General features: G+C 54.4%; 3 protein-coding genes across 4 annotated transcripts in view; 2 read left to right on the forward strand and 1 right to left on the reverse strand.

Moving 5' to 3' along the window:
• The first annotated feature begins 679 nt into the window (after positions 1-679).
• Chi3l1 (chitinase 3 like 1) lies at positions 680-8,042 on the forward strand. The gene is made up of 10 exons (XM_051203926.1): positions 680-749; positions 980-1,009; positions 1,702-1,903; positions 2,337-2,393; positions 3,166-3,316; positions 4,672-4,793; positions 5,905-6,028; positions 6,493-6,675; positions 7,181-7,297; positions 7,466-8,042. The coding sequence occupies exons 1-10, from the start codon at positions 701-703 to the stop codon at positions 7,604-7,606; spliced, it is 1,176 nt and encodes a 391-aa protein (XP_051059883.1). The 5' UTR covers positions 680-700; the 3' UTR covers positions 7,607-8,042.
• A 3,141-nt stretch (positions 8,043-11,183) lies between these two features.
• Mybph (myosin binding protein H) lies at positions 11,184-17,683 on the forward strand. The gene is made up of 9 exons (XM_051204021.1): positions 11,184-11,444; positions 11,541-11,675; positions 12,329-12,496; positions 14,732-14,820; positions 15,111-15,306; positions 15,479-15,618; positions 16,056-16,215; positions 17,185-17,321; positions 17,432-17,683. The coding sequence occupies exons 1-9, from the start codon at positions 11,216-11,218 to the stop codon at positions 17,681-17,683; spliced, it is 1,506 nt and encodes a 501-aa protein (XP_051059978.1). The 5' UTR covers positions 11,184-11,215.
• Positions 17,684-20,114: 2,431 nt separating this feature from the next.
• Positions 20,115-25,137, reverse strand: part of Adora1 (adenosine A1 receptor) — a 31,560-nt gene continuing 26,537 nt past the window's right edge. For both annotated transcript variants that reach the window (XM_051203932.1, XM_051203931.1), the window contains one exon: positions 20,115-20,786. In XM_051203932.1, the coding sequence (XP_051059889.1) occupies positions 20,147-20,786 (640 nt within the window). In that variant the 3' untranslated portion in view covers positions 20,115-20,146. The remainder of the gene's footprint in view (positions 20,787-25,137) is intronic.

The following is a 25,137-nucleotide window of genomic DNA, read 5'->3' on the forward strand; positions in this document are numbered from 1 at the left end:
GCCCCCACCTTTACCCTGCGTCATTTCACCGCAGTCTTGGGCTCACAACAGAGCTTTTCCCAGTCTTCTGCACTGGCATTCAACAGAGGAGGAGGCAGCCCTAGGGCTCAGAGCCTTCTCGGGAATTTCTCTCCCCTGTCCCAATTCTCCAGATTCAATAATCAGCAACTGCTAAAATGGGGGTGATTTGGGACCCCTCCCCAGGCCCCCAAGCGCTCTCCGGTCCTTACCTAGACTCCGGCCAAGTGTGCAAACAGCCAGGAAACAGAAAACCAGAGGGAAAATTAGGCAATATAATGGTGGCCTTGTTTGGGTGCCATGGCTTACATAACACAGTCGTGCCTGCTTCAGCCTGGCCGAGGGCCTGGAGCCACAGACAGGAAGTGCCAGGGAAGCTGGGAGAGCACTGGCAAGAAGCCAGCGGTAGGGCGAGGAGGCATGGCAGGAAGGTTTTTGAGATGTGACCGTCACGCCCAGGGAGGCCCTCCATCATCGCCCCATGGCCCTTCAGCTGGCAGGTCCTGCAAGACCTGGCCCAAGGCTTTCAAAACTCTAGGGTTTCCCAATCTCCTGCACGGGCTCTCCGCCTCAGTTCCCGTAAGGAGGGCTGTTTGGGGGTGTGGGGAGTAGAGTGGGGTGGGTATAAGAAGGACCGGGGAAGACACCCCATCTAGGAAGCTGGGTAGCGGGAGAGGCCACCATGCCCAGCGCTGCTGTTGGCAGGATGGATGTGAGGGTGGCTCTGACAGGTCTCTGGGCTGGGTCAGGCGGGACTGCAGATTTTCAGGCTAAAGGGACCCAGCTGTTCAAAGAGCTACTGCACAGTGGGCCTGCAGGAAGGGGAGGCGGGTGGGGGGCAGAGGGAGGAAGGGAAGGAGGAGGGCAGCTGGTGGCAGGGCCTCCCCTGGCCTGGGGAGGGGGCAGGAGGAAGAGCAGCTGCCCCTCCCTGCCACCAAGTCTGACGCTGATTTCCTCACAGGTGTTGTAGCCCTGATGCTACTCCAGTGCTGTGAGTACCCACCCCCTCCTGGAGGAGGTCCTAGCACAAAAGAATACTCTTCCAGTCTCTTCTGCAGCTCACGGGGCTTGGGAATGCTTGTTAAGCCAAGGTGATGGGTATATGATCTATGTTTTAGTCTCCACTCTCCCATTTATTTGAACTTTTTCAAAATGACAGACTTTAAAAGGCTCAGATTCAGGGAAGACCGCTACAAACTGCCCTGGGGGACAGCCATCAGGAGCCACAGGGGTGAGCGAGGCTCACTGTTTGCTCCCTTGGCCAAGTGTAAGCCGAATTAGAGTTAGAACAAAGGAAGGAACCCCTGGACCCTGTGACGGTGAGCCCCAGCTTATGGACTGCCTTTCTGGACAGGTTACCAGGTAGGGTCAGCCCCGCCCTGAGACAGAGGAGAGTCCCACAAAGCCCCCCTTTAATCAAAGACCCCACTGTAGAGTGAGCCTGCTGGCAGGGCATCTCTTGCCGCTGGATGGCGCAGCCAGGCCTCTGTCATTTTCGGAAGCCACTGCCTTCAGGAAGTTCTCAGTCCTTAGCCATTCTCTTACCAGCTTGCATCAGGGAGGGGAGGCTGGACCAGTTCCTCTCCTTTAAGACTTTTTCATTTCGCTCACTGTGTCCCTACCCTCAGGCCCACACCTCCACACCACCTTGGCGCTCAGTCCCAACCCAGGTTTCTCCCTCAGGCTCTGCATACAAGCTGGTCTGCTACTACACCAACTGGTCCCAGTACCGGGAAGGCGATGGAAGCTGCTTCCCAGATGCCATCAACCACTTCCTGTGCACCCACATCATCTACAGCTTTGCCAACATCAGCGACAATGAGATTGACACATGGGAGTGGAATGATGTGACACTCTACGGCACGTTGAATGCACTTAAAACCAGGTAGGGCCACAAGCTGGCCAGGGAGGGGGAGGAGGATACGTAGCTGGGCTGGTCCGGGGCAGCAGCGACCCAAGAACCCCCCTGAGGGTGGGCTGCCAGGGACCCTTGGTTCCGGCGGGAGGGCAACCTGGGTGGGTGACGCTGACATGGTGGTAAGTTGACAGGAAGCATCTCCGAGGCTCAGTCCTGTCTCCACAGCCTCATCTGTGGAGCATGGTGCCACTTGTGAGCCCCTTTGTCTCTCGTTGCCCACTGTGGGAACCTCTGAGTCACCACCAGGGAGCCCGTGTCCACCTACAACACCAGTGTTGGCAGCAGGTACCTAATCCTGCCTGGCTGCAAGCAAGAACTCTTCTAGGGCTGCAGATACGGGGTTGGAGGTGTCGATGGCAGCTCACTCCACCCCTCTTCCCCCCACTCTCCTGCCCCACAGAAACCCCAACCTGAAGACCCTCCTGTCTGTTGGAGGATGGAACTTCGGCTCACAAAGGTAGGACTTGTTGCCGGGGCAGGGTGGAGTTAGGCAAGACTTGTTGAGGGTTATAGTTATTCTAGACTAGTGGGCACACGCAGGCCTCCGCTGTGGCTGTCTTATATGTATTTGAAAAACCTGGGCCAAAGACGGAAAGGGATTTAGAAAAAAAAAAAAAAATGAATGCTTTCTGCAATGGTTTTGCCTTTTTATTTTATTTATTTTTTTGATAAGTTGCCAGGCTAGGCTATCCTCAAACCTTGGACAATTCTCCTGCCTCAGTCCCCAAGTGCTGGGGTTGTGGGCACATGCCAGTGAGCCTAGCTCTTGCAAAGCTCTTCAAAGTACATCTCAGGCATGAAAACACCTTCCAAGTTGCTACCATGAAGGCTGAGAGGAAGCTATGGGGATGGAGAGGGCTGAGACCATTACAGGCGCCTTGGAGCCGTGAGAGCAGAGCCAGGGCTGGGAGAGGGCTGGGAGACCACCAGGAACCTTCTCTCCTGCTACGTCCATCACAGCATAGATGTTGCAGTTACCCCATTTTACAGACAGGCAAGTGCTGACTCGGGTTGCAACCTGCTCAAAATGGCAGGCCAGTCTGGGATACGAGGAACGTCAGCCCCTAAATACAAACCTTTCCAAGTTCCCAGACCAGATGCTGTTCCCAGAAGGCTCTCCTGGGTCTAGCAGTTCAGGCCCCCTGCTCCCAAGCCCTGGCAACCCCATTGCAGGGGCAGGGTCCTTGGCATATGAGCGTCACGCTCATTCTGTGGTGGTTTTGTTCTAGATTTTCCAGGATTGCTTCCAACCCTCAGAGACGCAGGACTTTCGTAAAGTCGGTTGCCCCATTTCTGCGGGCCCATGGCTTTGATGGGCTGGATCTTGCCTGGCTCTACCCTGGCCCAAGAGACAAGCAGCATCTCACCGCCCTGGTCAAGGTGCTCGGCATAGGGCAGAGGTGTGGGGAGGGCATAGCACGGAGCTCTCTTCACCCAGGAACCTCCCAGGGATGAGCAGAAGGGCTTCAGTAAGGAAGCCGCCAGAGCCTCTGCGGGAGGTGGGGGCAGAGTCCTAAGAGGCCAAAGCCCGTAGCTCAGCAGGGTGCCCACTCTACATTACCTATTGCCCACTTAGTGAGGTGTCTATTGTCTAATGTCCAGTCCCAAACTGATGCCACCAGCTACCCAACACGCACTGTGTACACAGCTCAATCTGAGGGCTGGGCAGAGAGATAGTGTAAACAAATTATCAGCAGTACCATGGAGAATCTCTTTGACCTTGTAATTTCATGTAAAGCAAAATGCAGACACATGTACTCACCCACCACGTGGTGGCCTCTCCAAGACAGGGAATCATTAAGTACTGTTGGGTGAACATAGGTTATGAGGGTGATATTGGTCCAAACCATTAAAAAAAATGTGTATATATGCATATGTATATATGCAAGTTTGAGTGTGTGTGTGTGTGTGTGTGTGTGTGTGTGTGTGTGTGTGTGTGTAGGGAGGCCTGTGCAGCCAGAGTACCGAGCTGGCTGAGGGTGTCGGGATTGAAACACTTAACAGACCACCACGAGAACTGAAGAGGAAGCTGCTCCCTTTATTACAGAGAGTGATGGGCTTATCTACCCAAGCCAGGGGATGGGCTAAGCATAGGAGGAATCATGCACCGCCCACACCTGGGGTCAAGGCACGGGCCCTGCACACCGGAAAGTTATGAGAACAACCTTGTCTGATCAACCTTGAGAGCGCGGGAGTTCTACAGCTGGGTGGGCAGGGAGAGCTGTGAGGGGCAAGGACTTAAATTTCCCGACAGATGAATGTGTGAGTGCAGGGCTATAATGCTCATATGTGCAAAATATGTGTGGGAGCCAAACTCAGGTGTCCCCAAGCACTGTATCTGCCTTGTTCTGTTCCTTTGGGTTAAGGGTTCTCATTGGCCTGGAATTTACCAAGTATAGTAGGCTGGCTGGGCATCGAACCCTGAAGCTGTGCCAGCCTCCGCTTCTCAGAGTGCTGGGGTTACAAGCACTCGCCACTCTACCTAGCTTTCTATTCTTTCTCATGTATGTTCTGGGGGGGGGGACCAAACTCAGGTGGCTATCCCCCCCCAGCTCTCAAATCCTGAGGATAGGGCTGGGACAGACCACTCAGTCTGCCTGACCGCCAGGCCCATCAATGACCACAGCGGGTGAGGAGGTCAGCAAGACAGACACCCCAGGACCTTGATGTCCTCACATCTGCCTCTCCCTCTCATGCACCTGGCCCCTCCCCCTTCCCTGCTTGCCTCCACTCAGGAACTAAAGGCCGAATTCACAAAAGAAGTCCAACCAGGGACAGAGAAACTCCTGCTCAGCGCAGCTGTGTCGGCAGGGAAGGTGGCCCTTGACAGTGGCTACGACATCGCCCGGATATCCCAGTGAGTCCCCTGCCCTGGCAGCACCCCAGAAGCCACTGCAGGCAGCATTCTTTTCCCCCACCTGGCCCTAGCATCCCATGAAGACTCAGGAATTCCCAAATGTTGACATATAAACGTTCACAAGTCTCTCCGCTCTCCGTGACTCAGTTTCCCAATTGTTAAAGGGGCCTCAATGAGCCCGTATACTTTCCTTTTTCACTTGGAATGTTGTTGGCCAACTGAGAGCGTGGCTGTGAATGAATTTTTAAAGAGGCAGTAGAAGGAATTGTACAGTGTACCAGACATTTCAGGACGCTGTCTCCATGCTAAGCCCAGTGGAGTGCTGGAGTGGGGAGAGGCTAGAAAACTGTCAGACTGCAGGGGGAGGCCGTTCCCTTTCCTATCCTCCAGCCCTTTCTCCTTACACATGAGTTTGAGCTGCCAACAGCCATGCAGGATCTCTTCCTAGGGCACAGTCAAGTCATGGGAAACTCAGGAGTAAGGCTCAAGGACTTCAGTCCCCCTTAGGACCTTAGGGGTGTAGTTAGTCTGGTGTTTTAAACGTCCCACGGGAAAGATGCGAACCCATTTGTTCTGAGTCTCCGAAGCTCACGCTCTGCCTCCAGCCCCTTCTCCATAGGGCTGTGGAGCACTCCCGTCCTTGAATGAATGTAGGTTGAGCCAGCTTTTGATGGTTCTTGTTCCATACTAGGCTGTCCGTGGCATGTTTAACAGGCTTTTGCCAAGACAAGTGTGTCAGGGATGGGGGCTGATGTGAGGCAGAGAATAGCCCCTGTGTGTGCGTGCGCGTGCGTGAGTGTGCATGTGCGCATGTGTGTGTGCGTGCGTGTGTGTGTGTGTGTGTGTGTGTGTGCGCGTGCGTGTGTGTGTGTGTGTGTGTGTGTGTGGACTAGGAGCCTCACGGATTAGCCCATTCTCACCCTTGGGACCACCAGGACCCAGAGCCCACACCTCGGAGTGGCTCTGGAGAAGCGGTCAGAACAGCAGTCTCTGGAGCTTTGGGTCAATGTCCGATTTCTCAGATGCCTGCTTCCCATATCCTGCTGGGTCTAGGCTGTGAAATCAAGGACATTTCTAACTTCCCCCCTCACCTCCAACTCCTTTTTCTCAGACACCTGGATTTTATTAGTCTCATGACCTATGATTTCCACGGAGCCTGGCGCCAAACCACAGGACATCACAGCCCCCTGTATCGAGGCCTAAAGGACACTAGTTCTGACAGATTCAGCAACGTGGTAGGTTCCTGGAAGGAAGATGGGAGGGAGACACAAAGCACTGCCCCCTGCCAGTGCACCCTCCTCTCTTCCAGTACATTCCTTATCAGGTAGGTTACAGAAGCCATTGCACAGATCAGGAAACTGAGGAAAGTCTCGCTGGGGACCCAGTGAAAGCAAGAGGGGACAGAAGGAAGAGAGGTGGGAGCCTTAGAGGTTCCAGCCTGTCATTTATTTATTCACTGTGCAACCGAGCCAGCCAGCCAGCCGATTTCTGTCTGTCGCACATTAATGATCCCTTCTTGTGCCTACAAGGAGCTTTTCAAGAACAACCTTTAAAGTCATTCTTTTAACTGGCATTATCAGTTCCCAGAGGGACGGGGATTCCCGATTGTGCCCTATATCGCCACTGCACCTGTCAGGCAGCCCTGGCTGCGCACCACGCTGCCCTGCTAACCCTTCCTGCTGTCTCTGTCTTACCCCAGGACTACGCCGTGGGGTACATGCTGAGGCAGGGAGCCCCGGCCAGCAAGCTAGTGATGGGAATCCCCACCTTTGGGAAGAGCTTCACTCTGGCATCCTCTGAGACTAGGGTGGGAGCTCCAATCTCAGGGCCAGGATTACCAGGCCGGTTCACCAAGGAGGAAGGGATCCTCGCCTACTATGAGGTAAGTAACGATGTTGCTTTCACAGGCTGCCCCAGGGAAGAGGGGCCTTGCCTCCCTAACCACACACAGTTTCTCCTTTGGGAATAAAAATGCTTGTTGGCCCTAGCATTCTCTAGGAACACCAAAGGGGAGCTTAACCCTCTTATCGCGGAAAGCCTCCAGCAGGTCCCAAGCTCCTGAAATATCCCTCTGGCCTCAGACCTGGGGTCTTCATTCCATTCCAGGAAAAGCAATGGCCAAGAGTCTCTGTGGGTGTAGGCCTCTGATGCCCCAAGTGGTCTGGGGCCAGCCCTGGGTATCAGCTCACATTCCTCACATCCCAGTTAAAGATGGAGGAGGCAAGCAGCTTCAGACAACAGCAGCTGAACTCTGGGACATTTGCATCTGTTTTTCATAAATTTGCATGAAGCCTGCAGCCTGTAGCCTCAGGAGAGGGAGGCTACAGGACTGCAGGGTGACTGCTGGAGACCTGACAAGCTTCACCCCGCCCACCCGCTCTCCTCAGATCTGCGATTTCCTCAAAGGAGCCCAGGTGCATAGACTCCTTGGCCAGCAGGTTCCCTACGCTACCAAGGGCAACCAGTGGGTGGGGTATGACGACCAGGAGAGTGTCAAAAACAAGGTAGGTGTCCCGGAAGCCACACCCCAGAACAAAGAAGCAGCTAGATTTGCTCTCCTGCGCCAGGGAGGAGCTTGGGTGTGGGGGTCTTTTGGGGAAGGCCCCAGAGCACAGTTCCCCCACACCTCACCTAGACAACCAACCCTGCCTGCTCCTGACCTCCTCCGCCAGGTGCAGTATCTGAAAAGCAAGCAGCTGGCAGGAGCCATGGTGTGGGCGTTGGATTTGGATGACTTCCGGGGTTCCTTCTGTGGGCAGAACCTACGCTTCCCACTCACCAGCGCCATCAAGGAGGCCCTTGCTACGGCTTAGCTTTTCTTTCCCACCTGGTAACCCATACCTCTAGCCAGGGCTCTGGCCACTTGTACTGCTAAATCCCCCAGCTGGGCCTCAGCTGCCCTCCCCTGTAGGGGCCACGGCTCAGCCCTGGTGACCAGAGAAGCAGGGTAGGACCATGGGGTCCTGAGAGTCACGGTGTGAGATGAGGTTCAGTACACCTCTGCTGAGCAAGGGAAATTCTCAGACTCCAAGGCCGGCACAACCCCTGTCCCTTCAGCTCTCCTGACCAAAGGACGCCAGTTTGGCAAGTTATACCATCAACTAGGCAAACATCTTACAAGATGCAGTGCCCATACTAATTATACCCTCTGCAAAGCCCGGCTTGAAGCCTTCACTTAGGAACATGATCGTATCTCCATCCCACTTCATTTCCTAATTCCCCAGCGCCTCAATAAAGTACAAGAGCTTAGCAATGTGTCGTCTCTATGTGCATGGGACATGGTGCTCGCCTCCCTATCTTTTCTGGATTCCTCTCTCTCCAAGACTTGGGAATCAGAGCTGACAGAAGTGAGGTCTTTTTGTTATTATTTATTTATTTTATGCATATGGTTGTTCTGTCTTTATGTATGCCTGCCAGAAGAGGCATCAGATCCCACTATAGATGGGAGTCAGCCATCATGTGGTTGCCAGGAATTGAACTCAGGACCTCTGGGAGAGCAGCCAGTGCTCTTAACCTCTGAGCCAACTCCCCAAGGGGGTCTCAATGGGAGGTGGAAACTTAGGCTTTACCTAAGTGTGGCTGACAGCAACCCAGCTACTAAAGCCATCGTCCGGCAGACTTCCAAACTAAGTCCCTTATGGAAGGAGACTGAATGTTTAACCTTGCGCATTTCTTCTGATCCTCTAAAGGTGGAGAGAGATGACCACAGGCCAGAATGGAAGGCGGTGTCTTTCACGTACCCTTCGTGCTGGGGGGTCTCTCTGGACCCTTGAGAGCTGGCCTTCTAGCCTTATACTCTTAAGTGTCCCAAGGTTCATTATCTGAAAGGCAGTCCACCCAGCTGCTGACTGAAAGCTGTCAACAGTTAGGTGCTTTCCTTGTCCCCAGCTCTGTCTTGTACTTACTCCTGCCCCACACTATTCCCCCAGCTCATGAAGAGATCAAAGCTTCCTTGCCCCAGCTGGCCTGAGACAGGGGGTGAGAAAGATTGAATAGTATTGGCTCAGAAGACAAGCCAGTTTCTCAGCCTTTGTGAGGAGGGGACACTCTCACCAGGGGCTTGGGGACTTCCAGAGCCCGGGCATGACTTTATTCAGGGAGCCTGGATGGGATGTATTCTAAACCGACTGGGATTTGATGTTTGGATTATACGATTTATCGTTAGATGGCTTGATGTCGGTGACTCCACATTGGGACATAAAGAAGCCAGTACCAATCTGTTGCCCTGAAATCTGAACCAGCTGGAGCTGGGCACACGCAGCTGTTTCCAAGGTTGCCACTCTGTGAAAGGCAAGGTGCCTGCCCAGGGTCTTAGGGGCAGAGGATGCCTGGCACATCTTGCTGGCTAGTGGACCAAGCGGTCCCTAACTCCTGCCCACTGTCCACGCTACCAAACAAGGTCTTTGAGACCTCAGAACTGTGAGCTCCCTTAGGAAGCTCCCTGTCCCCTGAGTGCGTCCCTCCTCCTTCTCCCAGTACGGGATAGGTTCTCAGGGCTGACTCAGGGTCCTGCCCAGTTAGTCACATTCACTTATAGCTGCAGAGTCAGAAGCCAGGGTGGAGATCGGGTCTCCCTACCCAGCACAACACTGAGTCACCTCTCAGAGGACATGGACAGCCAGGCAGAATTGGACCCACAGGCTCATAGGCTCTCTGCTGACATTCCATAGGGGAACAGTTGGGCTAGAGAGGCAGCCATACTGCTGTGCCACTGTCCTCACAAAGAGAAAGAGCCAGAATGCTGTTGGCAGCCCTAAATAAATTATGAGTCCATTTATTCCTAAATTGTGGGATACACCATGCCTGCTTACCAGTGTGTGAAATCTAATTCATCTAATTCAAAGAGGTTCTGTGTATCAAAGGGGAAATAAACCTCTTTGACACTCTGAAGCCTCTAGTCACGTGCGTCCTTGTCCCCTCACCCAGAGGCTGTCACTTTAGGCTAACCTTGGCAGAGCCTTCCTTTTTATTTGGCTACCACCTATGGATGCACTTTGAAGATCGAGCTCCCTGTGGCTCTGGGTTTGGATTTCAAGGACAAAATGATCCTCCTGCTTCTGTGACTCGTCCTTTGGTCTGTGAGATCAGCTGGGGCATCTCGTTGCCCTCTGGCTTCTGCTCTCTAGCTGCTTATCCACCCCGTGATCAAAGACAGCCATTTCCCCGAGCCTTGCGCTGTTACAAGTGATACCACCCCAAACAGCCTCATCCGGGAGTCCAGAGTGGATGCCCAGAGCCACCAGCCAGGCACATTGGTACGGACACCAATTCCCTGTCTCACTTTTTCAACCACTGCTCTGCTCTACTCTCCCGCCCACAGTGAAGATCTTGACTGCTCCTCCTCCTTCCTGGCACATGGTATTTTTCTGGATTTCAAATTATTACCAATCTTAACATCTTGAATAAATGAATCAGTGGCTAGAAATTTGGCTGAACCAGCTCTGCTTTCCACACTGGGAAGGTCTGTGTCAATGCCCCCTTTGAAGAGGCTAAGAAACTCAAGTCTGCTTGTTTTATCCTCTAGGGTGGGGTTCTCAGTAGGCCTGGGGATTACTGAAAACAGAGGCTTCCTCCGCCTCGTCACAGAAACAAGAACAGGCTTACTTGCTATGGTTTGAATGCTTCCTCTAAAACTCCTCTAATTGCCACTAACAGCATTAAGATGTGAAGCCTTTAAAGGAGTGGTTAGGCCATGGGACGCTTCCCTCGTGAGTTAGTTAATGCCATTATTAAGGAGTGGGTTAGTTATCTCCAGAGTGGGAACTGGGTAGCTGAACACTAACCAAGACAGTCAGTCCCCTTTCCTGGGATTCACACTAGAGCACCTGCCTCTGGCCAGCCTCACCTTGGGCATCTCAGTTCTCGCCTCTGAGGGGGCCTAAGCTTCACAGAGTCCCCAGAGACTGGGGGACCAGGGTAGACAGAATAGGTAGAAGCAAGGGTTCTCACAAGCAAGGCTGGTTCCAGTGTCCTTGATTCCAGGCTCCACTCCATGGATACTCGGGCCCAAGGGGGCCCAGAGGAAAACAGACTCACGGAACTGGCTTGGTCTCCTTTCCCAGATGGCCAGTCTCATTACCGAAGCCGAGCGATGTCCCCGTTCACCTGTCTATGCCCTCCCCGATCTGGGCACTGGACTGGCACCTTGGCTGTGAGGTCTAGCTGGGGTGATGGCGAGGTAGTATGCTCCTCAAGGGGCCCTTGCAGTTCCTCCCCCAGAGCTATTCCTGGCCTGGGTGATCCCTGCCCCCCTGTCCCCCTGCCTGACCTGACCCCACAGCTGGGAATGGTGAGCCAGGGGGCGGGGCAGCCCCTGCCTATATAAGTTTGGACCTGGGTTTCTCAGGCACACTGGAGGTCCAGACCAGCTGCTGACCCTTAAGTACTCCAGCTTGTCTCCCTCTGCCCCAACCAGCTCAGAAATGACAGGGAAAGCCACCTCTGAGGCTCCTGTCTCCAGTCTGGGGGAGACAGCGCCTGAGCCTGCCAAGGTGCCCACCATAGAGCCTTCTGGACAGGCAGCAGCACCAGAGTCCACGGGTCAAGAGCAGGCACCAGAGCCACAGAAGCCTGAGTCTCAGGCACTGGACCCTGCGGCCCCTGAAGCCTCTGCCAAGCCAGCAACCACTAAGTCTGAACCTCCTAGTGAAGGTTCCTGGAGATGTGGGCAGGTGGAGAAGGGAGGCAGGTAATCGGGGCCGGGGGAGGGGGGGCAGACTCTTCATCTACTCTGTCCCTCCCCCCCAGATGTCCCCAGTGCCCCATTGCAGCTGACCTTGGAGGATGTGAGCCACAGCTCCTTGACTGTGAGCTGGGAGCCCCCCGAGAAGCTGGGGAAGCTGGGGCTTCAAGGCTATGTATTGGAGCTCTGTAGAGAGGGAGGTGAGTATCAGGCTGAGTCCTGCTTCCAGCCAGCTGAGGCGGGCTAGGACAGCAGGGACGAGCCCAGTCCCTGCAATGGGTCAGTCCAAGGGGATATAATGGTCTGAGAAGGTGTAAGCAGTGGTCTTAACTGCCTGGTTTCCACCCATGGCTCCGTGGGGACCTCTGCAGGAAAAGAGGTGCAATGACTTCAGGAGACCTCCCGTCCTCCAGCTCCAGGGAGCCTCCGAGTAATGGGTGGGGGGCACTGGTATAATGAGAAGGGAAGGAGGTACTAAATCTCGAGGACCATTCTCAGGGGGGAGTTAATGCAGGAGAAAGAAGGGGGCAGGAGATACAGAGGAGGGACAGTAAAATGGTGAGGAAAGCTAGTTAAGGTAGTCCCTGACAGCCACGTTCAGCCTGGCTTCTGTCTCTGCCCCTGCCTGCTGTGTGACTTGGTGAATGTGTCCAACCTTCTCTGGCCACTGTCGCAGAGCTCTAACACCAGCTATCTTTGAGGTTACTTCATGCTACAAATTCGGGGGAGGGGGCAAGGGAGACTATGGCCCAAGAGCGAGGTCAGCCTCTGTCCACCACACTTGAGAAAGAAAGAACGTGAGAGGGTAGCCCCTGCCATGTTACTAAGACCCAGACATTCCCCTCTGCCTCAGCCTCAGAGTGGGTGCCTGTGAATCCCCGGCCTGTGATGGTGACCCAGCAGACCGTTCGAAACCTGGCCCTGGGGGACAAGTTCTTCCTGCGTGTGACTGCAGTAAGCTCCGCAGGCGCTGGTCCCGCAGCTGTCCTGGACCATCCTGTCCACATCCAAGAGATCGTTGGTAACATCCCTCCCCTCCCCCCCATCGCCTCTCGTTCACGGGCTGGATGTAACGGGGAAACTGAGGCCATGGCCAATGGGACGCAGGCAGCCATTTCCCCCATCCCACACTCACATGCACAAGCCACATGCTAACGTGCCTTGCCTTGTGAAAGGCTCAGGTTCTTCAGAAGCAAGAAGGAGGTCTAAGAAGCCACTTCCCTGAGTGGTCCAGCCCCCCCCCCCCCCCCCCCCCCGCCTCCACCACCACCACCATCAAGGAGCAGCTCCTTGCTGCCCAGAGATGAAGCTCAGGCTCCCAGCCCTAGAATCCACACACTCTTACTTTTTCCTGATCTTAATCCCTGAAGCCATGGAGTTGAGTTTCTATTTCCTCAAACCTGGGTTCCAGACTCCCCAGAGGCTCTGAAATACAGGGAAGCCCCCCATGCACCCCGATGTACTCTGGTCCTAGAGGGAAGAGGCAGCTGGGAAAAGTGTGAAAAGAGCCCATGGAGGCCTTTGTGCCTCCGTGAGGACCTGGAGGCCAGCTGCTGTCCCTGTTGCTAACATTTCTATTTGCAGGGTGCGTTAGCCTTAGTTCCCTGACTCCTCTCCCAAAGCTGCTCAAGTTTCAGACTGTTAATGACAGTGAGTCATTTGGTCTGACCTCAGGTCTCTGGGGACAGTGCAGGGCCCGAGGGTGAAGAGAGACGTGGGCAAGCAGGTGGTCTAAGACCCTCTCCATCTTCCTTCTTGCTCCTTGAGGGATGGACGGAGGCTGGAGATAGAGCCTGAATTTCCAGACCAGGCATCTGGGAAGAGGGGCAACACAGCCATAGGAGGGCTCAAATTTGGATTCAAGGACAAAACCACAGCTTTAGGGTCTGCCATTATGGAAGGCCAGAACCCAGATTGTCATAGCTGATTTAAACCAGGCAGATTCCCAAAGGGCCCAGAGCCCTTCGCAGAGTGACCTAAGGTCTCAGGTTCTGACACCCACACAGGACTGTTCACAGCCACCAAGCTAGCTGTTCAACATCTGCTCTGGTGGTTTTTTTTCAAAGGCCAGGACATTATCTGGGTGAGACACCACACTTCCCACCACCACGTAAGCAGCAGGATGCCTGTACTAACTCTAGCCTGGAGGTGCTAGGATGTCCTTCTGGTTGGCAGAGTCCCAGGCCTGCCCGGGGGATGGGGGGGGCCAAGAAGCTCAGACTCTGAGACCTGGTGTTGAAGGGGCAAACCAGACTCAGCACCCACCTCCCCATTAAAATTCCTCTGGCAGGAGAGAAGGGGATTCCTGGAGAGAGAGGAAGGGGCTATAAAACAAGCCGGACCTCTCGTGGGCAGGGCAGGGATCCTCAGCTGCTCAGCTGCCCCCTCTCTGCTCTGCCACCTGGAGCTGCCAAGCATGCCTGACCTCCTGGAGAGGTCCCTGGGGCATTCCAGACCAAGGCGCTCCCAAGCCAACTGCCTGCTCAGCTTATCCACGGAGACACAGTGTTCCTTCTTCTCCTGTCCTCCTGCATGCCTCGGACCAACTGCTGCCACCTGTCCTGCTTAGGAGGCTCAGGCTCAGTCCCCACACCGTTCCCCGGAGACCAGAATGGCAGCCGATGCCAGTTTCTCTTGGAATGCCCAGAGGCTTCAGGAAGGACTTACCACCATAATTCTGGGAGACCGAGAGGCCTGGCAGGGGAAGAAGCTTGGGTACCTGCCTTAGCTTCTCTACAAAGAGCCCAAGCCTGCCAGCAGGCCTGGAGGCAGAGGCTTGAGCAGTGAGGTCCTGGGTCCCTGGGTTGCTTGCCAGAATCAGCAGAAGTCTCAGGCACACTCATCCCTTCCCTGGGCACATGGTCAACAGGTGCAGAACCTGCCTCCCTCCAGGGGGTGACAGAGAGCCATCCAGGCCCATCTGGAGCTTGAGAATGCCTGGGCCTCAGGGTAAATCCCAGCCTGGCAAGGTTGAGGCGCCAAGGGCGTGCCGGAGATACCAACCGGTTCACACTGTAGAGTCCCTGACCTCTCTGGAGTGTCTCAGTTCTCAGCAACCCGAAGGCCTTAAGGGATTTGGGTCCCTCAAATCTCAGTGTTGAAGGCTTTGTCCTCCCAGCAAAGCAGCAGCCCAAACCCTCGGGAACGCACTAAATAGGAGCTGGCGTGTCTATGCAGGGACCTACACTTGCTTTCCCCTTCTGCCTCAGAAGTCCTCACTTGACTGGGCTAAGCCCGGACGCTTCTTTTCATGTAGAACCCCCCAAGATCCGTGTTCCCCGACACCTTCGGCAGACCTACATCCGACAGGTGGGAGAATCTGTCAACCTGCAAATCCCCTTCCAGGTAAGCATGCCTCGCCGGTAAGGGCCTGTGTGTCAGGAGGGGCCTGTGTGCCAGGAGACACCTGGGGATGTCAGGACTCTCACTGGAGTCTGCCCGTGAGGGTCCCGTGAGATGGCTGCCTTCCCAGTTTTGCATATCATTCAGTTGTGAGTGGACAGATAGGCCGGCGCCAGGGCGGGTCACACACTAGAAGACATGGCTCTGGGCAGCAACTGTGCGATCAGCGGGACAGGTTTCCAGGGCGAGAGTGGGGTACCTGTACCAATCTACACTTACCCCATCTTCGTCAGGGGAAGCCCAAGCCGCAGGCCTCTTGGACCCACAATGGCCATGCCCTGGACAGCCAGAGGGTAAATGTGCGCAGCGGAGACCAGGACTCCATCCTCTTTATCCGCTCAGCTCAGCGCTCAGACTCGGGCCGCTACGAGCTCACTGTGCATCTGGAAGGCTTGGAAGCCAAGGCCAACATTGACATCCTCGTGATTGGTACACGGACAGAGGAGAAAGGGCTGCCTCAAGCCCCTCGTCCCCCACCTCCCCTCCCAGACCTGGTGGTGGGCGAGGGAAGGCTAGGGTATCATGGCAAGTGCATGCGCCAAACCTTGGGTGTGTCGCAGCCCTGCTCCTCCTCACTTCCCTTCATAATCTGGACCCGCAGAGAAGCCCGGGCCCCCGAGCAGCATCAGGCTGCTGGATGTCTGGGGTTGCAACGCTGCCCTCGAGTGGACTCCACCCCAGGACACAGGCAACACAGAGCTCCTGGGCTACACGGTGCAGAAGGCAGACAAAAAGACAGGGGTGAGGCTGGCTGGGGTGTAACGGGTGCGAAAGAAGGGGTCCGGGACACAAAGGTCCATCCCACTAAGACTAGAGCCGCTACTGCCGACTCCTTGTATGGTCCTGGCAAGCTTTGCCCTCTCTACACCTCAGTCTTCGGGGTGCACCGCCCTGGGCTGCAATGGGTCTATCTTACCACGCATACAAATCACCTGGGAAACTGCTAAATGGAGACTCTGATGCAGGTGGTTGGGGCTGGGGGCTGGGGGCTGGGTAGTGAGACTCATGAGTGGCCCAGGAAGTCCCTCTCCTACTTCCAAGTCCCTCAGGCCCAGGGTTGAAGGCTTCAGCCTCCCAAAGCTGGGGCATGGCATGAGCCCCTCTGAGCGGGATTAGCGTGAGCAGGGAAGACGAGGGCTGGGAAAGGGCTGAGCATAACCCAGCCATGGTCCCCGTAGCAATGGTTCACCGTGTTGGAGCGTTACCATCCTACTACCTGCACCATCTCAGACCTCATCGTTGGCAACTCCTACTCCTTCCGGGTCTTCTCAGAAAACCTGTGTGGCCTCAGTGATCTAGCCACCACCACCAAGGAGCTGGCTCACATCCAGAAGGCAGGTAAGTGGGTTTGAACCTGGCCAGGAATCCAAAATCAGCGCCGCCAGTATACCAACATCTGCAACGACTTCTTCCTCCTCCGCGTGCCCACATCCCTCTAGGCTTCCCCTCAGTCACTGCCCTCCCTGGAATGTTTGTTGCCCGCCCCTCCCTCGCCTCCCTCCCCCCATCAGAATTCTGCAGGCGCGTACGCACAAATGTGTCCACACACTGACAGGGAGTGACTGACAGACTCTAGCAAACACCACAGCAAAGCCGTGCAAATGAGCAGTGCCCCTCAGGAGGCTGTGTGCTTATTCTAAGACTGAGGCGTCTATCATCCCAGAAGTCGCTGGGTCTCCTGCACAGTGTTCCCAGGCGCACACGCTGAAGGGCAACGTGTCCATGACTGGCAACCTGTAAAGTCTGGCACCTCCTCCCACAAAAACTGACTACGGTATTTACAGCTCCTCCCCACAACGTACACACTCTTAATTATTGTTCGTTTTAATTACATTTATTTGTGTGTGAGTGTGTGTGTGTTCACATGCACACACGCATGTGGACTCTAAGGACAACTTGTCAGTTCCCCTCTTCGACCTTCCGGGTCCCAGGGTGTCGAGCTTGGTGGCAAGCACCCTTACCCCCTGAGCATCTCACTCACCCTGGAACATCAACCGGAACAGCATGGCCATAAGGGTTGCGTGTTTAACATGAAGGAGAGCCACTCAGGTCCCAAAGACAGACGGAGATGGAATGTGATGTTCAGTTTCTGCCACTCTGTCCTGCTCCTGCGGCTCTGGTTTTCCCTGCCCCCCCCCCCCCCCGTTCTCCTCCTGACCGGCCTCCGCCCTCCTCAGCTAGGCTTTCTCTCGTGCCTGACAGTTTCCACATGTTGACCACGCCGAGCTTCCCAAAGCCTGGGGGGTTGAGGCCGGTTTTCTGAAGCCCCCTCCACTCCTATAACCTCAAATTCTCCCCTGAACCCAGACATCACTGCCAAACCTAAGGGGTTTATTGAGCGAGACTTCTCAGAAGCCCCGTCGTTCACCCAGCCCCTGGCTGACCACACCTCCACTCCTGGCTACAACACACAACTATTCTGCAGTGTGCGAGCATCGCCTAAGGTGAGGGGCCCTGGGCGTGGGGTGGGCAAGGACAGTGGGGTTGGAACTCTCTGTTGAGAGCTGGTTCCAACCATGCTGTCGCTTTGCTTCATCTCACCGTGTGCCCGCAGCCCAAGATCGTCTGGATGAAAAACAAGATGGACATCCAGGGTGACCCCAAGTATCGGGCAGTTTCTGAACAAGGGGTCTGCACCCTGGAAATCCGGAAGCCCAGCCCCTTTGATTCTGGGGTCTACACTTGCAAGGCCATCAACGTGCTAGGAGAGGCCTCTGTGGATTGCCGGTTGGAGGTCAAAGGTGAGAGTCTGAAGGCTCCCTTAGTTCCCAGGGACAGACAGAGTCCCTCTTTGGAGCTGGACTAGACACAGCTTAGAGTGATAACTGGAGCAGGAGACAAGGAGCAGGAGGGGTCAAGGAGAGTCTGGGTGACTTTCCAGGTGGGAAGATGCTCTCTCTAGTTGGGGACCGGGGCACTGGGGATCACTGACCTCGAGCCTCTCAGGCTCTAAGCTGTAGGGTCTCTTTCAGCCTCTGCCACACACTGAGGAGCAATTTGGGCAGACACTGCAAAGGACACAGGTGAGAGGCCACTCCTTCCAGCGACAGCATGGCCGAAGAGGGGAGTGGGGAGGGAAAATCTACTGGAGAGGGGCTGGGGAGGCAGGAAGACAGCACACAGATCGCATGCATGTTCAGTTTGGTGAGGTCAGGGTAGGGCTGGGCGGGGCTGGTGAGGGCCAGGAGGGAAGGGAAGCGGGTGTCACAGGACAGGGTCTAGTCTCGGCTTTGAGTGACTGTAAACATAGTTTCTCTTTGCATCCTTGTCTTTGTAGGGAGCCAGCCCTTGCCCTGCCTTCTTCCTTTGGAGGCTCTGGGGCTTTGGATGAACTATGGCGTCTCTAGAGATACACTAGGCAGCGCACAGCAGTGAGAACTGCGGCTGAGGAAAGACACAGAAGGGTGGACTCCTCAACATCTCTTCTGGCAGCCTGGTCGCATTCCGGGGCTCAGAGGGACATTCTCTGCCAGGTCCTCCAGGCCTGAGGATCAGGCCCTCAGGCCCCAAACATCTCTCCATGGATACCCAAGACCGTAGGCCTCTGGTACCTGCAGGCCTGGCTCCACCAGAGGCTGGAGTCCAGACCCAAGAATGGGCTTGGCGAGGCTCAGGGCAGGCCTCCTGGGTACAAGAGTGCCCCAAAGGTAGGAAGGCTGCCCCCCCTGCAGAGTTGTACACTGGCGAGAAGCAGTCAAATAAATGTGTGTGGCATTATAACACAGGGCTTCTGTGAATGGGTGTCTGTGCTATGGTGCAGGGGAGAAGACACTCCCACCACCAGGATGGGTCTCACGACAGCTCGGGACATTTTTTTTTTTAGACGTGTGAATGTTCTGGATCTCACTTTCTGATTCACACCGTGCTACCCTAAATGTGTAACTATAGCAACAGATACACCATCTCCGGAACCTTCCTTGTTCCATCTGCGTCCACGCCCCTCTCCCAGCTTTCCTCACCACCATCCCCCACCGTTACATCTTCTCTTCTGAGATGGCCTAGTTGCCCTTTGACAGTGCTGGGGTAGTGCCAGCATGGAACTCTCCGCAAGGGTTCACAGTCTTTTATTAGACGCGGGGACCTCCTCGAGAGCCAGGGATGCCTTATCTCCAACTGAGGGAATCAAGACTCAGAGTCAATATTCACACTCAGAACCTGTCGCTCTCCACACAAGGAAGGGATCCAGGTTCAGCAGGGTATGGATTGGTCCTAACTGAGATCTATACTCTATTTGTAACACAGCTTTTGAAGCCCCTAAAAACTGAGCTTAGTTTTCCCCCCGCCCCAGGAGCAATTTTGGATATTTAAACACCATCTAGGTTTTCCCTCATACTCTGGAGAGAGTAGTCTCCTCTGGCCTGGCCTGGCCTGCCATGCTCCACCTGGGACCCTCTTGGATGCATTCCTCAGCTCCCTCCCTACCCAGGCAGAAGGCTCCCAAAGGCAGTCCTTCCTAGGCTCTCTTCTCCTGGGGCCCAGAAGCAGAGATAGTGTCATCTAGGAGAGTCCAGGCCTGTCTCTGAGGGTTGGTGACACTCCATGGCCCAGAAGACAGAAAGTTAGTTACATTGGGGACTCCCAGGGAGATCAGGGCAAAAGGACTCAGTGCTGCCCCCTGCTGGCTATTTGAGGCCAGCACCTACTAGACCAAGCTAATTCTCCCAGCGCTCAAAGACCCAGTGGCAGTCCAGGGCTGTGAATAAAGAAAATGTGAGACGATCCCTCCTCGCCTCTTTTTGCCTCTCCCAAGTATAACCCCAGGCTTGTCGGGGTACAGACCACAAGCATCAAAGTGCCTGTATGGCTAGAAACACAGCATACTCGGAGGTGAACTTTGCTATCCTTTCCTCCAGAACAGGAGAGAAAGCAAAGGAAGGGCATTCCCGTTTCCCTGTCCATCTCCTTGAAGTTGGTTCCTTGGGCCACCAACACCTAACTGCAGGCTCCCCTATTTGTCTGTAGGAGACAGAGTACTCCAGCCCTGGATCTCTGAGCTGCTGGTAGAACAGCCAGGTATTGGCCACACAAGACACTCCTTCACCTCAGGGCACCCCGTTCCCTGCCACAGCCTGACCCACCCCCGGGCCTCCTCCAGCTCCCCAAGGTACAGGGCAGCTAGCTCCTAGTAAAAGGGGCCCTGCTCTGTGGCATCTCTTGGAGCCTCCCTGGTGCCCACATCCCAGCTGGGGGGGAGCTGAGGAGGAGCCGTTGGGATGTGAGGGCTGAACAGAGAGCCACGGGATGTGGGCTGGAGGCGGCAGGGCAGAGCCTAGTCATCGGCTTTCTCCTCTGGGAGGTCGTCGTCAATGGGAGGCTTGGGCTGGCATCGGAAATGGTCGTTCCAAATCTTCAGAAAGGTGACCCGAAACTTGTGGATGCGGAAGGCATAGACAATGGGGTTCATGGCGGAGTTGCCGTGGGTGAGGAAGATGGCGATGTAGATGAGGATGCTGGGCTTCTGGCAGGTGGGGCAGAAGAGGGTGATACAGTTCAGGATGTGCAGTGGCAGCCAGCTGAGGGCAAAGAGGAAGAGGATAAGAGCCAGCGACTTGGCGATCTTCAGCTCCTTCCCGTAGTACTTCTGTGGGTCGCCAGAGGAGGCGGACACCTTTCTGTTGAGCTGCTTGCGGATCAGGTAGAAGACCTCCAGGTAGATGAGGACCATCAGGAGCAGAGGGGGCAGCACCCACACGAAGAAGTTGAAGTAGACCATGTACTCCATGCTGATGACCTTCTCAAACTCACACTTGATCACCGGCTCCCCCACGCTACCGTTAAGTTCCCAGGTTTGCTCTACCACACTCAGGTTGTTCCAGCCGAACATGGGTGTCAGGCCCACAACAAGGGAGAGAATCCAGCAGCCGGCTATGGCCACTGCCGCCCGCCGCTGAGTCACCACTGTCTTGTACCTGGAGGAAAGATGGACAGGGTGTGAGAAGTGGCCCCAGGACGATATGTGGGCCCCACCCTTGAGGCCTCTGAGAGGAGGCTTCTCCATAGCCTAGGGTGTGTGTGTGTGTGTGTGTGTGTGTGTGTGTGTACATGCACATGTCAGAAAGAGAGAGTATGTGTGTATGTGTGCATATGTGCACATGTCAGAGAGAGAGAGAGAGACTAGCTCAGGGGCCTAATCTTTAGATTCTAAGACTCGCCCACAGTTGGTAACCTATAGCCTCATTTCTCCAACACAGAGGAAATTCTGAGTAGTGATTAAAAATAATAATAATAATAATTACAGAAGCCGGGCTGTGCCAGTGTAAATCTTTAATTCCAGCACTCAGGAAGAAGAGGAAGGCAAATCTCTGAGTTTGAAGACAACCTGGTCCAGGACAGCCAGAGATAAACAGGGAAGCCCTATCTCAGAAAGAAAGAAAGAAAGAAAGAAAGAAAGAAAGAAAGAAAGAAAGGAAGGAAGGAAGAAAGGAAAAAAGGAAAGGAGGGAGGGAGGCAGGCAGGCAGGCAGGAAGGAAGGAAGGAAGGAAGGAAGGAAGGAAGGAAATCACAAAGGACCTCTTTTAAGAGTTTCCAGCAAATGTCCTAAGTACAACTCACGTGTGGGCCTTGACCTTACTGGTTCCTCACTGTTGGATTGTAACGGCCCTAAGGGTGGTAGTCTAAGGGCAGCCCACAGGACTGAGGCTGAAAATGGTTCCCAAAGCCACACAGAAGCTAACAGCTTCCTAACATGTCTCCACTCCCCCAGACAGCCAGAGGACAGACACACCAAAAGGACCCCAGGAGTCCTTTCCACGCTGGTTCTGTTCCATTCAGCACCTCCTGCCTCCTTGGCTTCCCATTCCCCTTGTAGTCATTTCGCAGGTCGGTCTCAAGGACAAGCTCGGCAAGGCTCAACTAATTGGAACTGGTTCTGAGGGAAGAACCCGGGTGTTTGCTGAGCATCTGCTATCACTTCACACCCTCTCTCACTCACTCACTGGCACACTCGAGTGGATGCAGTTCTCAGCGGGCATTGGTCAGAGGCTTTCTGCTTGGGGCTATTCTGTGCCGGGAACACGGTAAGTCTCTGCCTCTACATAGCTCAATTTGTTTATCCTTTAAAAACCATATTTATTTATTTTTATTTTTATGTATATTGGTGTTTTGCCCACATGTATGTCTGTGTGAGGGTGTTGGATTTCCTGGAATTGGGGTTACAGACAGTTGTGAGCTGCCATGTGGGTGCTGGGAATTGATCCAGGATTCTCTGCAAGAGCAGCCAGTGCTCTTAACTGCTGAGCCACCTCAACAGAACCTGTTTATCATTTTTTATTTTTAAAGATGTATTTACTTGGTTTTATATGTTGTAATGTTTTGTCTGCATGTAATGTGCACTGTGTGTATGTACCTGGTTACCAAGGGGGTGAGCAAAAGGTCATCTGAACCCCTGGAAAGAGAGTTACAGATGGTTGTGAGCCAAAATGTAGGTGCTGGGAATTGAACCTAGATCCTCTGCAAGAAAAACCAGTGCTCTTATCAGCTGATCTACCTCTCTAGCCCCTGCTCAAATATTTTAAATTACATACATATATATGTATATGTATATGTGTATGTATATGTATATAGTGTGTGTGCGTGTGTGTGTCTGTGTCTGTGTGTATGTGTCTATACCACAATGCTCCTGTGCAGGTCAGAGAACATCTTAGGGAAACCAGCTGTCTCCTTGCACTGTGTGGGTCTTGGGAATCACTGTCAGGCATGACAGCACGTGCCTTTCTTTACCTACTGAACCACCTCGCCGGCCCTGTGTAGCTCATATTTTGGATCAAGCGAAGATAGCACAAAATCTAGGAAATGAGGGCGCCACATCACGATAAAGAGATGCCAAGCTGTAGTTTGCAACCTTTTCCAGATCTGCAGACACAGGAGACACACACAGAGGTGACAGCCTGCCTTGCCACTGAGGATGGAGGGTGGAAGTGGCTTCCCACTTCCCTTGAAACCACGCTACCCAGAAGCCAGCCATAGCGCCCTCTGCCTGCACTCTAGCATTGAAGAGAGTGGCCAAAGGCTGGGGCCTGCCCAGCCCTGTGCCAAGGAGCTGGAAGGGTGGCTGCAGCTTGCCCAGCTGTTATTTTCCGATGCAGCTCCTGAGAGGGCCAGGGTGGCCTCCTGAGCACTGGGCTGTGAAGGAAGGGCTCCAGCTGCTTTCTTCTGTCCTGTGCCAGAAGAGTCCGGAGCTTTCTCTTTCTTAGGCACGGTTCTTCTGGACCCAGAAGGATCGGATGACACCAGCCTGATTCTGCAGGCTATGGCGATGAGGGATAACAGAGAAAGCAGATGGTCCCTCTGAAAGGCCAACACTAGAGGGGGCTTTGGAACCTCATATCTAGTCCCTTTATTCAAAATCGTGAGGACCCCAGCCAACTCTAACACCTCCAAAACCCTGGCTGCCCCCCCCCCCCGACTCTGTGATGGCAGGATTCTTGTGTTCCCAAGCCATCAAGAAGCCTTAATGCTGTCTCGCTCTGCCACCGCAGCGGGAAACCATTCTCCTCCCTTATTTCTGCAGCAGAAGAGCCAGGCTGCCGCATACTTTTTTTGTACTCAGAAGGCCCGGATGTGGGCACTGAGTCTGCAGCTTGCTAACTCAATTCCTCCTTGCTGCCTCAGAGGGTAAGGATGATTGATATATGAGTGAGGTGATATATGTTCAAATACTCTGCAAATGCCCTGGGTAGCCTGAGCTCTCACCCCCTAGACAAACACACGCCTGCAACATCCCAGTATCTTCAGCAGCTCAGCAAACTAAGCCCGGGCGCTGCTCAGACAGCTTACCCAGGTCTGGCTCATGGGGACCTCCAGACTCCCTGTCACGGCCTTCCAGACATCGGGAAGCGAGTTCTGGCAAGAATTTTATAGGGAAAGAACACCGAAAGACAGATCTCCTCACGGGGCACCTACCGCCTTGACCTCTGTCTAGTGGGAGGTGGTTAGACCAGGGGGGTTGCAGGAAGGGTGGGGTCAAGGGTTGGCTCCGTGCATCAAATCTTTCCTTTGTATCTTTTTTTTTATAGTTTGTAAAGCCATTTCACAGCCAGGTCTCAGGGGAACGCCACTGTGTGGGCGTTCAGCTGGCACGGCAATATGGATTCGATGTCACTGGGTCGTTTAGATGCAGATGGTGGCTGGTCCCAAATACCCTTTGCTTCAGCGTGGGCCTGTTCAAGAAGGGCACCACCCGAAGATGGAGGGTGAACCAGGTAACCTACCCCAAGACCCACATGTGGACAGGATGACAGGGGAGATGGACACTGTCCCAGATGGAAGAGAGGGGTGCCTGGAAAGGGGCCTCTACCCCTCCCCCTTACCCTTCCTGAAGGCCCCGGGGGGAGGGTAAAGCTTTCCTGGGGCTCCTCCAGCACCAGGTCCCAGCCGACCCTGCAGGACAGGGTATCAGTTCTCATCTGTTTTTCTTGCTATTTTCTGCTCGGTGGGAAAAACTAGACCCAGGACCTTGGCTGAGGTGAGGCAGGCTCTCTGGGGCCAGGGGAGACCCTCATCCCGTCCTGCGCCTGGGAATGGGGAGCTGCAGTATGGGTGGAAACATGGAGAATGTCTCCCATTCTTAAGTCCAGACCTAAGCCCTCACCGCCCGTGAAGGGGCCGTGATGGGGAGCGCCCGGTGTGGTGTCAGACACAATGTAAAAGCAGCAGGGCCACAGCCCCTTGACGATTTGCCGGAGGTGACAGGCATGGGCCGCACTGCCTGCGATCCCAGCACTTGAGAGAAGAAGTAGAAGCAGAAAGATCAGGAAGTTAAGGTCACTCTCAGCTATGCGATAAGTGAGGGCAAGCCTGGGCTACACGAGATCCTGTCTCAAAAAAAAAAAAAAATTTAACAGAAGGTTTTGAGCTTGGCATGGTAACTCACAACTGTACATCTGACCCTTGGGTTTGGCAGCAAGAGCCATTTTTACTCTCTGAACCATCCCACGGTACTCAGCTCGGTATCGTTAAACGCCAAGCCATTACTAACACCATAGCATGTGTTAGTGGGCATTTCCTTGTCAATCAATGGCAGTAACAGGAAGATACTGGGTATCTGGAGTATGGGGTGGTAGCGACTCTGAGACAGAGAGGAAGGACTCAGGAGAGAAGTGGGAGGATGCTGTTGACCTCTCAGCGTGAGGTAGAGAGGGCAGAGGAACATTCACCACGGCTGCCACTTGAGAGGAAGCTAAGGGAGGGATGCCCAAAAATACAGGTAGCCGGTGGATAACGATAGTTCCATTGCTGCTGAGAGCTGGCATCCGCTGCTGT

This window comes from Phodopus roborovskii, unplaced genomic scaffold, assembly GCF_943737965.1.
Source record: "Phodopus roborovskii unplaced genomic scaffold, PHOROB, whole genome shotgun sequence".
Taxonomy (NCBI): domain Eukaryota; kingdom Metazoa; phylum Chordata; class Mammalia; order Rodentia; family Cricetidae; genus Phodopus; species Phodopus roborovskii.

What these genes read in the sequence shown, in the direction of transcription:
- Chi3l1 (XM_051203926.1), top strand. Translation starts at nt 701, where the DNA reads ATGCCCAGCGCTGCTGTTGGCAGGATGGATGTGAGGGTGGCTCTGACA. An exon ending in TGTGAGGGTGGCTCTGACAG is followed by an intron (nt 750 to 979) that starts GTCTCTGGGCTG and finishes ATTTCCTCACAG; the next exon opens with GTGTTGTAGCCCTGATGCTA. An exon ending in AGGAGAGTGTCAAAAACAAG is followed by an intron (nt 7,298 to 7,465) that starts GTAGGTGTCCCG and finishes CTCCTCCGCCAG; the next exon opens with GTGCAGTATCTGAAAAGCAA.
- Mybph (XM_051204021.1), top strand. Translation starts at nt 11,216, where the DNA reads ATGACAGGGAAAGCCACCTCTGAGGCTCCTGTCTCCAGTCTGGGGGAG. An exon ending in GTCTGAACCTCCTAGTGAAG is followed by an intron (nt 11,445 to 11,540) that starts GTTCCTGGAGAT and finishes CCTCCCCCCCAG; the next exon opens with ATGTCCCCAGTGCCCCATTG. An exon ending in AGGCAGACAAAAAGACAGGG is followed by an intron (nt 15,619 to 16,055) that starts GTGAGGCTGGCT and finishes TGGTCCCCGTAG; the next exon opens with CAATGGTTCACCGTGTTGGA.